This window comes from Lissotriton helveticus, chromosome 7, assembly GCF_964261635.1.
Source record: "Lissotriton helveticus chromosome 7, aLisHel1.1, whole genome shotgun sequence".
Classification (NCBI taxonomy): Eukaryota; Metazoa; Chordata; class Amphibia; order Caudata; family Salamandridae; genus Lissotriton; species Lissotriton helveticus.
In genome coordinates, this window is record NC_136068.1 from 444,657,179 (window position 1) to 444,673,688 (window position 16,510).

Genomic DNA, 16,510 nt, shown 5'->3' on the forward strand with positions numbered 1-16,510 from the left:
GGAGGCTAACTTATCTTCGCTGGATACAATATTTTCCCATCTTATCCTCCTCTTGTTATTTTCCAAGAGGTGTCCCACTCTGGGCTCTTGCTCACTTAACGCACTCTCCTCCAAACCGGGAATGGCAAACTCTAATATTAATGCATTGTGATCACTGTCCTGTCTCGGCGTTACTCTGAAATCCATCACCCTTTTCCAGGCGTGCAACTGTACCAGGAATTAATCTAATCTGGATTCCCTCCCTGCTTTGTTGAACGTACATTTGCTCGGGATATCAGACCTAGTGCGGCCGTTACAAGCTCTCAAACCATAGGTGAGGTTTAGTGTGTTTATTTGAACGGCCAGCGGTGTCCATGCTCTAGGAGGTGGGGCCTCTGTAGAGGGAACCTGCCAACTTGAATCCTCCTCTAGGGAGGGTCCATCAAGTAGTCCAGGTAACGGTTCAAAATGTGAATTAAAATCCCCTCCTATTAGGTATGGTATATCCTCTGAGATGGTTTCTAGGAGGCGGGACAGTGCCTCAATGGTTTTGGAGGAGGCAGCTATTGGGACTGGCCTAGAGTAAATATTTATTACAAGTAATTTGTAAAGTCCTGGCCATTCGAGTAGAACCGCCAATATATCCTCCGAATCCACGGTATATCGTGAAGCTGAGCAGCCTAGGTCAGAAGTCACCCAGGTTGCCAGCCCTCCTGATGGTCGGGTTCTCCCTCCCCAGCTAGCTTGTATCGAAAATGTCTGGAAGCCCCTGTACGTGGTCTCCTCCCTTGCCCAAGTCTCTTGAAAGAGACAGATACTTTGTGAATTTATTAGTTCAGCCCATGAGTCTGAGTCTATTTTGTTGGCCAGGCCTGCCAGATTCCATGAAAGCAGTTTAATTATTTGAGGGGCGCGGTGCCCAATCTGCATCGTGGTTTGATTTGGCATTTGTATTGTACGGTCTGGTTGGGATAGCCTTTGTGTTTGCACTTGACCCCTATATAATCCCTCCAGAGTGATTCCCCTTTCATCTCTCTGTTGGGAAGTGCCTATATTTCTAACAGGAGAGTTCACCTCCCCCTCGGTGGAGTTGTGGGTATTTAGAATGCCTTCATCCTGCCCTGATGTTTGCCTATATACCCTTTCTTTAGGGGCCATTTGTCAGTCCACCATTTCAAGACAATCGTATCGGTTTGAGAGCGATAGAAACGGTGGCTGATAATGTCTGGGCGGCCAGGTTACTTCTCTGTCAAAACCACCCAATCCCATTCCTCTTCTATTTACCGTCTCCCACCCTTGGAGATCATCATAAGATGTCGGATAGTCAAGAGGTGTTCGCATTTGATTGTAATGGAACCTCCTCCCTCCCTGGTTACCCCCTGATTCTCTCGTGGGTTCTGATGGTACCCTCGTCTCTGGTCATTGGTTATGTGAGTGTTTATTGGGTAAAAAAACGAAAGAGGGAGTGGATGGATGTTATTCCCCTCATCCTCTAAAAAGGAACCACAGATATATAAGACTGTTCCTGGTTCTTTGAAGCTCACCAGTATACAGTCACCACTGATTGTTTTAGGTCTCTTTCCTACCCACGATACTCTTCTTACCATACGAATATCGCTGGTCATACCTCTAGGAAGCGGTCTATGTGTGGATAGCCAATTGATTACTTTGTTTTTCAGTGATACCCCTGTCTCGCTTGCAGCCGATTTTAATTCAGGTACCCCAGCTAAGATGACGGTATATGGAGCTACCTCTGGCGGGAGATTGACAGTAACTGTTTTTTGTAATTTTGGCGTGATGTTTTTGGGGTCCTGGGAATTGTGATTAGTAGTTAATGAAGATTTAGGTGGACTTTTATGCTGAAGGTGAGAGTGCGTGATATCGGTGGCTGAGGATGTCTGTTGTGCACTAGAAGGTTGGTTGCTAGGGGCATCTGCTGGGGTCGCTGGGATAGATGGGTTGGCTTTCAGGCTCGGTGGTTGGTGACTGGGTAGTTTAGAATTTTTAGTGCCGGTTGATGTTATTACGGCCTCATTGGCTTTAGCAATTTTCGGAGGGTCAGGGTTATTTTTGTGTTTCGAGTCCGTAATAGGGGCTGTGAGACAAGAAACCCCTGGTTTCCAGCAATCCATGATCTGTGAGGCAGTTTTTTCAAATTTAATTAGCCTCGCTTCTATTTTTATAAGACGGGCTTCTAGGGGACTTAAGATTGACTTAAGGAGATTTCCTATGTCTGCTAATGTTATGTCCTCCAACAGAGAGGTAAACCTCTTTGTAGCCAAGACCTAGGCTTTTAAAAAATATATAAATAACTGCTGCAGAACGAGAAAGAAGCCTTGAGAATAATACTTCTTCTGTCCCTGCTTCAGATGGCCCTGTAAATAGTTTTTTGACTATAACAGAAAACTACCTAGTACTGAGTAACACTCCCGAGTTCAAGCATCTCATCAAGCCAATCCACTCTCCAGAATCAATGTGGCACAGCAACTAGAATATTCTTTTTCTGAACTAGGATAGAGTAGGGTAGGGTAAGGGAGGATAGGATAGGGTTTTGGAATGCTTTAACAGTGACCCCACAAGGGGAATCCTGGCATTGTATGATGTTTGAAATGCTGGCAAAAGGCTGGACAAACAGCTTGGGTTTCTGTTGTTTCCGAAAATGAAGAGGGGTAAACGGGTTTGTGTCAGCATTACGAACAGTTATAGGCATCACTTATCGATCTCAGTGGGATTCCCTTTTATGTTGGATTCAGAACAACTCAATCTTATTTGTGTGGAGGGACAAGTATTTATTTATGTAATTCAGTTTATATGTGTGAAGTTGTCATTGTTGGTTATATGTGAGGAGTAAAGTTACACAACTGCATTCTGAATCTACAATGTAGGACAGTATTTCGACCGATCTGTCAATATCTCTTTGTTCCTTTGTGTCCATTAATTGATTAGGTGACCAACCCATTTCCTTTTCAGATCATGTTGTGTAATCCATGCATCCATCCATCCAATCCATCTCCAAGTCCTTGATTCAGCTCACGCCTCCCTCTTTTGTCTTGCTGTATTTAATCCATCCTTCTATGTACTAACTGTTAAACAATCATTTTCACCTACAGGACCCCAGACGTGAAATCTGTAAGATAGCAAAGTTCCTGGGCAAGGACCTGAGCACAGAGCTTCTGGAGAAGACCGTGCATCACACCTCCTTTGAACAGATGAAGACCAACTCCAAAGCGAACTATGACGGGGTGCATCCGATTATTGTGGACAACAGCATTGCCCCGTTCATGAGGAAGGGTAAGAGCCGCTCGATTCTGACACCTCTGACTCTCCCTAAAAGGTGCCACCAGTGTTTGCTTAGCTTGTAAAGAAATAAGTACCTGGGCTCAAAGTTTTAATTAGGAGCCTGCTACTGGCCCTGCTGAATGCCAGGATGGCAGATTACCTAAATGACCTAGTTTCATTTTCACCCCCTGCCTATTTATTTCACCTCTGTGCGCTTCCTGTCTCTTTATCTCACTGCTACAGATCTTTTACTCCAGACTTCCTGTCTGTAGATTTTACAGTTGTAGGTTGTGTTAAACAGCACTTTAAAGCATATTCACAATGGGAAATGTACCAATGTATATTTACTCACATGTATCAAATCAAATCATACTATCTTTAGTCGGATGATGAAAGCATTGATAAAAGCACCCCCATAAAAATATAGTTAAGTATTAAAACTTCATCCAGTCCTACAATAAAATCTGGGCAATAAAACAGCAATGCATCCCTTTTGAAATTCATATCATGTAAAGCTGGTATAAGAAATTGATGCAACCATTAACAATTCAGACTCTATATTCCCCGAAATATCAATCAAAGTGCATTCTACATCTAAAGCGAACAGCTAACTTCAAAAACGACCCCATTCGATGACAGAAATCTATATCGAGCAACTGTTGGAGATAATGAATGCTGCTCTAAACTGCCAGATGTTAATCTTTTTTAACAGCAGATGTAAATAATCTTCTCTATAAGTGAAATACCATGGACCTCATTTAGGTGTCGGCTTGCCCCTTGCGACGTGTGACCCTTAGCACTTCCTTTGGGGCGCCTAGCTTCAGAGGCTGCAAATGAAGCCACAGGAATGGAGGAGCATTCCTCTCTCTTTTATACGAGCAGCTTCTGAAGGCAGCTGGGCACAGAGCAAAATTGAAACATGTAAATGTGGCATCTTGTCGGAACTGCTAAGTTGTTGCTTATCAACACCTTTTGAGGCTTCCAGCCTCCACCACGCACAGTCTGCTTGGCCTGCAGGCTGTGGATTTTGGTGTACTTCTGCCTACCTCCCATTGTTGCTGGACCCCAGCTTTCTTTCTGGCTTGTGACCTGCACTTTTGTAGAATGAAGCATTTTTGCACATTGCCAGGAGACACAGCATGGCAGTCCCAGTAAGTGGTTTAATTTTACTTTTTGTTTCATATTTGCAAACTAATGTGTGATTATGTTCCTCCTACAACACCACATATCTGCCAAGCAGGGCAGGACTGAGCAGCCCTGGCAAATTTTGTCAGACCATCCCCCCATAGGGTGCATATCTAGCGATCCTGACCACTACAAGGAGGTTTTGGGGGTTCTCCCCCAAGAAACTTTAGGAACAAATGGCAAAAATGGTGCATTCTTCAGCATATTTGTCAGTGTATATATATATTCAATTGTATTAGCTTTGAAAACATAGTAAATGATGACCTTACAGTGCACCAGGATGCAACAATCTTTTTGGGGGATCTCAAAAGATTCCCTCACTATCACCCTCAAACAATGTCTCTCATCTCTCTATATCCCCTCTCTCACGAGTATTTCATTTGTTTTACAGCACCTTTCATGCCACCGTAGGGTGTTGGAACACTATACATCACACCCACACACATAGACAATGAATCATATGATTGTAAATCAGTGTAGAGACAATGTTACATAACACACATGGGACTACAAAGGGTAGGATTCACATGTCATCCATACTGGTAGGCATTTTTTAGGAGTGCTTAGTCGTCGAGAAGCACAAACTCATGATTCAGAACGTTACACAGTTGACTTTACTAACAAGAATTCATTTGCACTCAAACACACCCGTTTTTTAGCAACATTAGGATAATGAAAGACTGGGAATAAACATAACTTTATAATCCATGCGATGCCGCTTTCAAGCATCTCTTTGATGGTAGTTCATAGCACACTGTGCAAGATTACAATTATAAATTACAAACTGCACAGTAACAAAGGGATCTCTGTGACAAAAGCAGTAAGCCACTGAGCTATGTCAATATAATACTGTTCTGTGAAATGCATTGTGCACGTTCATTTCAGCAGGCATATTAACCCTCTGCGCTACCTTAGATGAGTCAAAACTACCACTAGACACAACTCTGATCCCTCTCCAGCAGCTACATTAATCACCAGAGTTATCTTGACACTTTCATTGTTGTCTGAATATTGCTAAATATTCAAGGTACTCTTCAGCAGGGGCTTTTAAAACTGCTGCACTGGTACAAAAGCAGCCGTCCGTAACAAAACCAGCCCCCACCCTTTTAGCCTCCTGAAGCCCGGTACAGCCAGTCAGGCCTTGCTGCCAAGTGCTCTGTTAGCTTGATTGTGTATTTGTGACATTTCAATGAAAATAAATGCACTAACTGCACCACAGTTGTTTTGTTCCGCTAACAGATTAAACAAAAACAAACGTGGTGCAGTCAGGCATTTTTCTTCATTTTTAGACCAGCCCTGAAAATATTTGCTTTGTAACTCATGCAACAAACATCACCTAAATATGCTAAAATATCCTCAGAATTAGCACAATTGTATTTCTTTTACATAAAAAAGTGTGGGAATGATTAAGATGTGAGACAGTTGACATGTTAAATCTTGTACTGACCCAGATTATTATAAAGAAATATTATAGTCTATAAAATCAAACAATATGTTTTTGTACAGCTGGTATTTTGAACTCTCGTATTTGAAAGGGCTTTCATATGCCAATAGTGAAGAAAAAGGAGTTCGGTAAAATAAAATGTGTGCCTGAGATCACACAATTTAAGTAGAGAAGCTGTGATGCATCCAGATTTTCTGATTTTTACTATATACAAATCAGCCACTAAAAGGGTATCTGTCTTTCTTTCTTCATGTTAATGCTCACTTGTTACCTCTTTGTGCATTTTTTTGCAGTTTTCATTTAGCACAAACTCTGCCCTAAGGCGTTGCAGTGCTTTAGTGAGCACCAGTTATATCGCACAAGGTCACTTAACACCATCGGTGCGGTGCATTTTCCCGCTGTGCGCTGAAGATTCGAAAATCCAGCGGTGTCATGAGCGTACGAGAGGTGTACTTCATGACGAGCTGAGCTCGTCATCAGCGTCGAAGGGGTTAAATGATCAGTGCCAAGTAACCACATATTCTTCTAGACGCTATCTAACATCACCTCTCAGTTCTTCTCACGATTCAACACCCACACAAACCCATTTGTTTCAACCAGTATTCGCACTTTCGAATCCTGCATAGTGTCATGATAACCATATGGATGCTATAGACAAACCTATCATCAGCAGCCAATGTTGGCATGGTACAATTGCAAGAAAGGCCGAAAGAAACAGGTTATAGATCTGAGCTCATTTGTATGTGGGTGACCACCATTTCTGTCACCACTCACAGCCTCTTGAACACCGATATTGTTTTGAGGATGTGTGTGAACCTTGGGTGACTTTCGGTAGTAACTGAATATGCATTCCCCTGCCCGCTGCTGACTATTGTTTACTATTAATGTTTTTTGTTTTATTGCTGTACTGGGACTGTGGTACAAAAGGGGGTGGTGTTGGACGGAGCATCTGAATCAATCAAACACTCACACCCAGTCAAAAGATCTGGGTTGAATCTTCCGAGGACCGGTTTCTGGCATTCCAGCCGTCTTCAGCCCGGCCTGCTTGAATCCAGTGGCAAAGTGAGCAAGGGACTCACGTCTGAGCATACCCTGCCACACTTATGGCGACCAAAAGCGGTACAAAGGAGGGTGGTGATGGACGGAGCATCTGAACCAATCAAACACTTACACCCAGTCAATGTTCCCATGAGGCACAGGGTCAGACTGATTTGCATATAGCCATGTCTGAACTGGGGTGGTAGAGTGGGCTAAAGAACGGTGATGGATCAAACCCAGATCTTTTGACTGGGTGTGAGTGTTTGATTGGTTCAGATGCTCCGTCCATCACCACGCCCTTTTGTACCGCTTTGGCCGCCATAAGTGTGGCAGGGTATGCTCAGACGTGAGTCCCTTGCTCACTTTGCCACTGGATTCAAGCAAGCCGGGCTGAAGACGGCTGGAATACCAGAAACCGGTCCTCGGAAGCTTGTTTCCGGTCCAGGGAAGGCATGGCTTGGCAGTTCGGGCTGGACTGTTCCCATGAGGCATAGGGTCAGACTGATTTGCATATAGCCATGTCTGAACTGGGTTGGCAGAGTGGGCTAAAGAATGGTGATGGATCAAACCCAGATCTTTTGACTGGGTGTGAGTGTTTGATTGGTTCAGAGACATGTCTCGGGCGATATCCTAAAACCCGGGACATGTATCGGGTCTAGAGATTCATCAGTCCAACAAGTACCGACTTGCACCCACCTGGGTGATCCACCAAAGAACTACAAGTACCAGAGTCCCGAGGGGCGATCCGGAGGAGGGGCTAGCGGTGTGCGCTCCATTGATGACTAAACACAATATGGCTCCCTTGAGCTTTGGGCCGACGGGCTCTTGGATGACGCACCTGCGTGCCGGTTCTGGCATCGAGGCCTTTGACTGTTGTGTGGCGGCCTTCTCTTCCACCCCTAATGATCTTTCTCTACTGATGAGGGAAGTTATCCCGAAACCCGAGACATGTCTCGGGCGATATCCTAAAACCCGGGACATGTATCGGGTCTAGAGATTCATCAGTCCAACAAGTACCGACTTGCACCCACCTGGGTGATCCACCAAAGAACTACAAGTACCAGAGTCCCGAGGGGCGATCCGGAGGAGGGGCTAGCGGTGTGCGCTCCATTGATGACTAAACGGTGATGGATCAAACCCAGATCTTTTGACTGGGTGTGTGTGTTTGATTGGTTCAGATGCTCCGTCCATCACCACCCCCTTTTGTACCGCTTTGGCCGCCATAAGTGTGGCACGGTATGCTCAGACGTGAGTCCCTTGCTCACTTTGCCACTGGATTCAAGCAAGCCGGGCTAAAGACGGCTGTAATGCCAGAAACCAGTCCTCCGAAGCTTGTTTCCGGTCCAGAGAAGGCATGGCTTGCCAGTTCAGGCTGGACTGTTCCCATGAGGCACAGGGTCAGACTGATTTGCATATAGCCATGTCTGAACTGGGGTGGCAGAGTGGGCTAAAGAACGGTGATGGATCAAACCCAGATCTTTTGACTGGGTGTGAGTGTTTGATTGGTTCAGATGCTCCGTCCTTCACCACCCCCTTTTGTACTGCTTAGGCCGCCATAAGTGTGGCAGGGTATGCTCAGACGTGAGTCCCTTGCTCACTTTGTCACTGGATTCAAGCAGGCCGGCTGAAGACAGCTGTAATGCCAGAAACCGGTCCTCGGAAGCTTGTTTCCGGTCCAGGGAAGGCATGGCTTGGCAGTTCGGGCTGGACTGTTCCCATGAGGCACAGGGTCAGACTGATTTTCATATAGCCATGTCTGAACTGGGGTGGCAGAGTAGGCTAAAGAACGGTGATGGATCAAACCCTGATCTTTTGACTGGGTGTGAGTGTTGGATTGGTTCAGATGCTCCGTCCATCACCACCCCCTTTTGTACCGCTTTGGCCGCCATAAGTGTGGCAGGGTATGCTCAGACGTGAGTCCCTTGCTCACTTTGCCACTGGATTCAAGCAAGCCGGGCTGAAGACGGCTGTAATGCCAGAAACCGGTCCTCGGAAGCTTGTTTCCGGTCCAGGGAAGGCATGGCTTGGCAGTTCGGGCTGGACTGTTCCCATGAGGCACAGGGTCAGACTGATTTGCATATAGCCATGTCTGAACTGGGGTGGCAGAGTGGGCTAAAGAACGGTGATGGATCAAACCCAGATCTTTTGACTGGGTGTGAGTGTTTGATTGGTTCAGATGCTCCGTCCTTCACCACCCCCTTTTGTACCGCTTAGGCCGCCATAAGTGTGGCAGGGTATGCTCAGACGTGAGTCCCTTGCTCACTTTGTCACTGGATTCAAGCAGGCCGGGCTGAAGACGGCTGTAATGCCAGAAACCGGTCCTCGGAAGCTTGTTTCCGGTCCAGGGAAGGCATGGCTTGGCAGTTCGGGCTGGACTGTTCCCATGAGGCACAGGGTCAGACTGATTTTCATATAGCCATGTCTGAACTGGGGTGGCAGAGTGGGCTAAAGAACGGTGATGGATCAAACCCAGATCTTTTGACTGGGTGTGAGTGTTGGATTGGTTCAGATGCTCCGTCCATCACCACCCCCTTTTGTACCGCTTTGGCCGCCATATGTGTGGCAGGGTATGCTCAGACGTGAGTCCCTTGCTCACTTTGCCACTGGATTCAAGCAAGCCGGGCTGAAGACGGCTGTAATGCCATAAACCGGTCCTCGGAAGCTTGTTTCCGGTCCCGGGAAGGCATGGCTTGGCAGTTCGGGCTGGACTGTTCCCATGAGGCACAGGGTCAGACTGATTTGCATATAGCCATGTCTGAACTGGGGTGGCAGAGTGGGCTAAAGAACGGTGATGGATCAAACCCAGATCTTTTGACTGGATGTGAGTGTTTGATTGGTTCAGATGCTCCGTCCATCACCACCCCCTTTTGTACTGCTTTTGTAGAATGAAGCATTTTTGCACATTGCCAGGAGACACAGCATGGCAGTCCCAGTAAGTGGTTTAATTTTACTTTTTGTTTAATTTGTTTCATATTTGCAAACTAATGTGTGATTATGTTCCTCCTACAACACCACATATCTGCCAAGCAGGGCTGGACTGAGAACCCAGAGCAGCCCTGGCAAACTGTCAGACCATCCCCCCCGTAGGGTGCATATCTAGCGATCCTGACCACTAAAAGGAGGTTTTGGGGGTTCTCCCCCAAGAAACATTAGGAACAAATGGCAAAAAAGGTGCATTCTTCAGCATATTTTTCAGTATATATTCAATTGTATTAGCTTTTAAAACACAGTAAATGATGACCTTACAGTGCACCAGGATGCAACAATCTTTTTGGGGGATCTCAAAGATTCCCTCACTATCACCCTCAAACAAAGTCTCTCATCTCTCTATATCCCCTCTCTCACGAGTATTTCATTTGTTTTATAGCACCTTTCATACCACTGTAGGGTGTTGGAAAGGAAGAGGGAAAGGGGGAGGAATGAAAATGTAGCTTATAACTGAAAAGATAAGAGAAAATAAACCAGAGAGGAACAGGACAGAAAGAGAATTAACAAAAAACAAAAGGACATACAATGGTGGAGCCACATAAGGAAGACGGCGCAGCCAACCTGGAACCTCCAGGATGAAGACAGGAAAGGGAGACATCATCCAGGCTGAGTGAAAATTATATATCAGGGAACCATGGAAACCATACCTGAGAGTAAGAGAAAGCGTTATATAGGGATACAAAAGAGCAATTGTAAAACACGAAAAAATAAGAGGAATGAGTAAAAAAACAACTTTAACTAAACAATTAAATCATAGATGAATGGGCAATTTCCCTGTCTTCTTCTTTTTTACAGGTATCCAAGAACTGCAGTAAAAGAACAGGATCCTCATAGTTAGTGGTTTTATTTTTATAAGTCACTTTGAAGAGGCGCGGATGAAACAAACCATATCTGGCGTTCGAACTTCGAAGCGCAGGTCTCATGTCCAGAAACTTCTTTTGTCGATCCGCTCTTGCTTTAGCATAATCTCACGCAAAGAAAACAGTAGAACCTTGCCAATACATTTTTCCTTTAAGTTTGGCAGCTTGTGAGACCTTAAGTAAATCAGTATACTCCAAGAAATATAAAAAATACCTCTTGGTTTAGTTGATAGGGAAAATGCTCGTGGGCTATGTCCTAAACAATGTGCTCATTGGATATTCAATGGTGGAGATTCAGAAAAATGAAGATTTGGGGGAAAAGTTTGAAAGAAAGCTGGCAAATTAAAGCCTTCAAGCCCCTCCACAAGGCCATAAATGTGTAGATTGTTATGCCTATTGCGGTTTTCAAGATTTTCCACTTGTTGTTTTAGGTGTGAAATCTACATATGCATAGAAGGCACTTGGTTGATAATGTCTTGAACAGAGTCTGCTCGATTTTCCAAGTGAATAACTTATTGTTCCGTATGTGACCAATTATCCACAAGACTTTTGAGGCGAACATTTGTTTCTGGCATGTAAAGTTTCAGAGCACGCAATTCTTTAAGGATTAACTCCATGGATATTGGTGATGGAGAGCTGGTAGGAGAAGGTGGGTCCTTCTTAACCCACTTACCAAATGTAGATGCAGAAGCAGAGGGTAATTTAGATGCTGGTTTAGGCACATTTCGAGAGGAGTTGGGTGGCGCACCCCCTGTGACAGAGGAAGAAGAGAGCCCAGACTCTAAGTCCTCCGTGGTGTCTTGTAGAATGCTGAAAGGTCTGTAATCTGCCAATGGAGTAGGATCAGGATTTTAATGCCACTACGCGTAGATCGTAATTTTGCCATAAACCGTGTAGTACCCTTGTGGATAAATTAGACGGAACAACATGTACTGCTACAGGTAATTGAAAAAGAAAATTCATTGTGAGTCATAAAAGAAAGAAAACCACTTAGTTCAGAAAACCTTCATAAAGGCAAGCAAGGAGCATTTAGATTTTAAAGATGAAACCAAAAGGTTGTAATTATAGCGTCGCATTGAGGCGTTTATATAGGTAAATGAGCTGAGGAGCTCCTGAGGCGACCTAGCGTTAAATACTCAAAATGGCTGCCGCTAAAACCTGACGAGGATATGCGCCTGCAGGGGAGAGGAAAAAAAATCACCCTGGACGTTCGTAGACCTCGCAAAATGTACGTTGAGACCTCATCTCCACTCGTTGACAATATGGAGGCCAAACAACGGGTGGTGCTTCCTGGAGGTCTTCCATCCCTTGACACCAACACGGAGCCTCACATGAAGGCGGACATCTTCTTTGGTGCCAAAGCCACCCCCCCCAAATGATTGATTGATTTGAAAATCTCCATGTGGGCAGGAAAATGTATGCTAGTTCTATTAAATTATCATTCTGACCAGTGTAGTGGGAAAAAATGAATTAAATACTCTATCCCGGATACATTTATGACAGAAGGGGTGCCAAGCACCACTGTAACACATGAACAAGTTACTTACCTTCGGTAACGATGTATCCGTAAGAGACATATGTAGTTATAGGTACCTTAGCTTTAGAAGTATCCCCAGGCGTCAGACTGGCGCCGGAGCTTTTTTCTTTAGCAGTACCCTTGTGAGTTTGTAGGTGGTGTCAGTCAACTCCGCATCTGTTGTCGGCTTCATGTTAGCTGGGAGGACATTGCTATGTCTATTTAGATACCGACCCTGCGCGCTGACGTCAATTCTGAACCATGTGGTTTGGTACTCATTTTGGAAGGAGGAACATGGCGGCGGCAGGCTAACGGCTGCTGTGAGGCTCCGACTCTGAACGCCCTGGACGAGCTTCGAATATGGTCTCTAGGATCACAGGATACGGATGGTGGCAGTTTATGCATTGGTGAGCAGGAATGCTACATTGAAACGACTTGCTAGGCAGTTATTGAGCTTTTCTTTCGCTTTGTTTTGTTTTCTCTCGTTCTCGAGCTGCAAGTCTGACAAACGCCGAGACGCTGAACGCCGAACGCCGAACACTGAACACGGTGCACGGAATCCGGAGGCACTAGGACCTGCACTAGGACCTGCACGGCGGTGCCCCGCGTAATGCGAGAGCGAGAGAGTGAATGCAGGCAGGAGCGGTGGTATGCCGAGGAGTCACGCACCGGTTTACTATATCGGATAACGGCCAAACCTGACGGGGAGGTTTTGAGACCAGGAGTGACAGGTAAAGATAGAACCAGCAGAGACGTTGCACAAGCCTGGAAACTGACTGGTCTGCAGGTAAGCTGCAATAATTTATGGCTGCGCTCGAGAGTTGCTTTCTGGTACCGAGCAGCTGCATTAGTTCACCAGGTTTCCTTCTTAGCGACCAGTACCGGTAACGACTTGTTTGTTTGTATGGAGGCAGATAAGGAAGCGCCTGAGACACACAAAGTTATCCCCGGTTCAGAAGGCTCTTGCAGAAGAGAAATAACTGCTGAAGGACAGACACTTACCTGCTCCCTTGATATCACAACTAAAGAGGGTGCTAACCATAGGGCTAACAAAATAGTAGCAAAAAATCGTTACCAATTGCGCTCTAAACAAGAGCTTAAGAAAAAAGGTGTCCTTAGTCCCATTGACTTGGTTGAAGGAGGAAGCGCTGGGCCAGTGCCTATTTCACCTCACAAACAAAGTAGGAAGGGGGGGGTTAAAAGAGGACAATCAAAAGGCTTGAAACAAAAGCAACCGCTTAGAGGAACTCCCTCATTAAAAAGCTACTTTAAAATTATGGAGCAAGCAGTCTCCTCTAAGAGTAAGAGCAATAAAGAAACGAACCTAGCAGTTGGGGAAATTGCTAATGATTTACCCGATGCAGAAAGTCTCACTGGTAACCCCACAAGTAATCCCACAAGTAACCCTACAAGTAATCTTACAGGGAATGAAAGTGATAAATCGAACACAGCCACGAATTCCCCCTGTTTAGCTGCTTTCCCTTTGAGCAATAAGTATGCAGTGTTGGACTCTGGACTTCTTAAAGAAATACCAGTGGAGGCTATACAATCTCCCTCTCCCTCTAACTCTCACTCTAACGGTATACTAACTAGTGAAAGTCTCCCGAGCAGCACTCATAGGATTCATACTACGGCTCCTGCATTTCAATCTAATGGCTCTACTACACAGCCTGCTCTAAGTGCGGAAAATAATAGCCTACTCTCCCATTCGAATGGGGGGGGCTTCAGCGAGTGGAGGAGGTGGTACAGCAGAGGAAAGACTGGGTTCCTTATTATATACTTTGAGAGAGGACCTGTTGGAGAGATTTGAGATTTCCGAAAAAAATCAGAGGGGGCTGCATGATAGGTTCGACCTTTTAGAGGCCAAAATAGAGGGTATAAATGCTAGGACTAGTGTCTTAGAAGGAAAGGTGTCTTCTCTTACTGAATCCTCCAATATGAATGCTAAAGATATAGCTGCCCTAAAGGCTCAGAATCGTACCCTAGCAATGGACCTTGAAAGATTGGAGACTCAGACTCGTCGTAACAACCTGAGGATTTTAAAAATTCCGGAAGGGGCTGAGGTAGAGGATTTAAAAGGATTTGTATGCAGATTGCTACGGGAAGATATCCTAAAGGATCGCCCAGACATTAATTTGGAAGCAGAAATTCAGCGGGTCCATAGAGATCCATTTAAATTGCACCCCGACTGAAAAGCACCTAGGAAGATCCTAGTCTATTTTCAAACCTACAGCGTAAAAGAGTTGATTCTTACCAGATGCCTCTCTCGCGCTTCTCTACATTTTCGAGCCAACCCCTACCATATTAGATCTGATATAGGCAGTAAGACAGCTCAAAGACAATGGGAGCTTGGTTCGAGAATGCCAGAGTTGCGCTCTAGGGGGGCACAAGTGCAAATGAAATTTCCAGCGCTCCTCAAAATAATGTGGAATAACAAAATGTATACATGCCATTTCCCGGAGGAAGTAGATGCAGTGTTAATTAAGATGAAGGAGCAGACAGACTAATTAGAGACATTTCACTGTGTATAATTATGTATTATTATAGTCTAAATGGTACTATCTTGTTGATTTTCTATTAAGAGTGATTAGAGGGGTATGGTGGTGTGTGTGGTGGTGAAAGGGGGGAGAGGTTTGGGAAATAATAAAAAAAAAAATATATATATATATATATATATAGCAAAAAAAAAAAAAAAAAGCAGGGTGCTGGGGTACGCTTAAGGTGGGAGTGGGAGAAAAACCAAAAAAAAAGGGATTAGTAAAAATAAAATAAAAAAATCCATAAATATGTATATGCAGAACTAGAGACCTACTTCTCTATTTTCTTATTGACAGGGCAACAGGGGTCTAGGGCCTCCTAAGGTGTAGTTACGCCAATCAGGAGGGCAGGGTTCCTCGGGGGGAGGGAGGGAGGGGTTCTCAGGGGGGGGGAGAAATCAAATAAAAAAGTCCTCTTATGCCCAAAAAAATTGGTATTTTTCTTTAGTACTTATAAGTTTTTATAGACTATTGCGTTCAATGCTGGCCTCAAAAGGTAGAAGAGTAGAAATGCCCGATGCCTCAACCTAGATATACTAAGATCCTCTCCTGGAACTTGAATGGAATAGGGAGCCGTAAGAAACAATTAAATGTATCTCATTTTTTGAAAAATACGGATGCTTCTATAATTCTTCTACAAGAAACACATTTGGAAGCTGAAGAATGTAGAAACGTTTTCATTAGGAATAAGTGGGTCCAGGATGTTCTTTGTTCAAAGCAAACTGGTACAACGAGAGGTGTAGCAATGATAATAAGTGCTAATAAAGGAATTAATGTTCATGATTGGGCCACAGATCACTCAGGAAGGTGGTTGGCTGCATTAGTCTCTATAAGCACTGTTAAATTTTTATGTGGGGTCTATTACGGTCCGAATGAGGATAATCCTTATTTCCTACAGAAATTAGAAAATTATATGATTCAGTTTACAACCCCCATAGTGTTGGGTGGTGATTTTAATTTATTACTAGACCCTGCAGTCGATCGCACTTCAAAAGCTAAGTATAATTGTCCAAAAAAAATCCCTCTCGATGTTGAAGAATATTATGAAAGAATATATGTTTTGTGATGTATGGAGAGTTAAACACGGCACTCAGAAAGAATATTCTTTCTATAGTAAAATACCATCAGTTCTCGAGAATAGACTTTTTTTTGTTGGATCAATCATTATTGGCTAATACCCACTCTATTTCCTATATTCCCAATGGATTATCGGACCACTCTGTGGTTGAGATGATTATTAATATTCAAAAGAATCTTTCTGATTATAGATGGACATTAGATAGGACTATTTTGTTAAATGAAGTCTTTAACATCAAAATTAAGGAACACATATTAGAGTTTTTTGAGTTCAATCAAGAATCAGCTCCAGACTATATTGTTTGGGATACTCTTAAGTCTTTCTTAAGAGGAATATATGGCTCTCAGATGACCCTAATCAGGAAGTTAAATAAAGAAAAGGATAATAAAGATCTCAGTTTGATTAAATCAAAAGAACAGCAACTCCTTACTTCCATTTGTGAGGATCAAAGTAATATATCAAGATTGGAAAAGGAATTATTTGAGTTACAAACAAATTTTAGACTCAGAACTGAAAAAATTCTCAAAAATAAATGGGAAGTTAGCAAATTACGTAACTTTGAGTATGGGGAAAAATGTGGATCATTATTAGCATGGAAAGCCAGGA

General features: G+C 44.1%; 1 protein-coding gene across 3 annotated transcripts in view; it reads left to right on the plus strand.

Moving 5' to 3' along the window:
- The window catches only part of LOC144768581 (sulfotransferase 1 family member D1-like), a 410,920-nt gene that overhangs the window by 273,396 nt on the left and 121,014 nt on the right, over nt 1–16,510 (plus strand). For all 3 annotated transcript variants that reach the window (XM_078652369.1, XM_078652370.1, XM_078652371.1), the window contains exon 7: nt 3,090–3,270. In XM_078652369.1, coding sequence (XP_078508495.1) covers nt 3,090–3,270 — 181 coding nt within the window. The remainder of the gene's footprint in view (nt 1–3,089; nt 3,271–16,510) is intronic.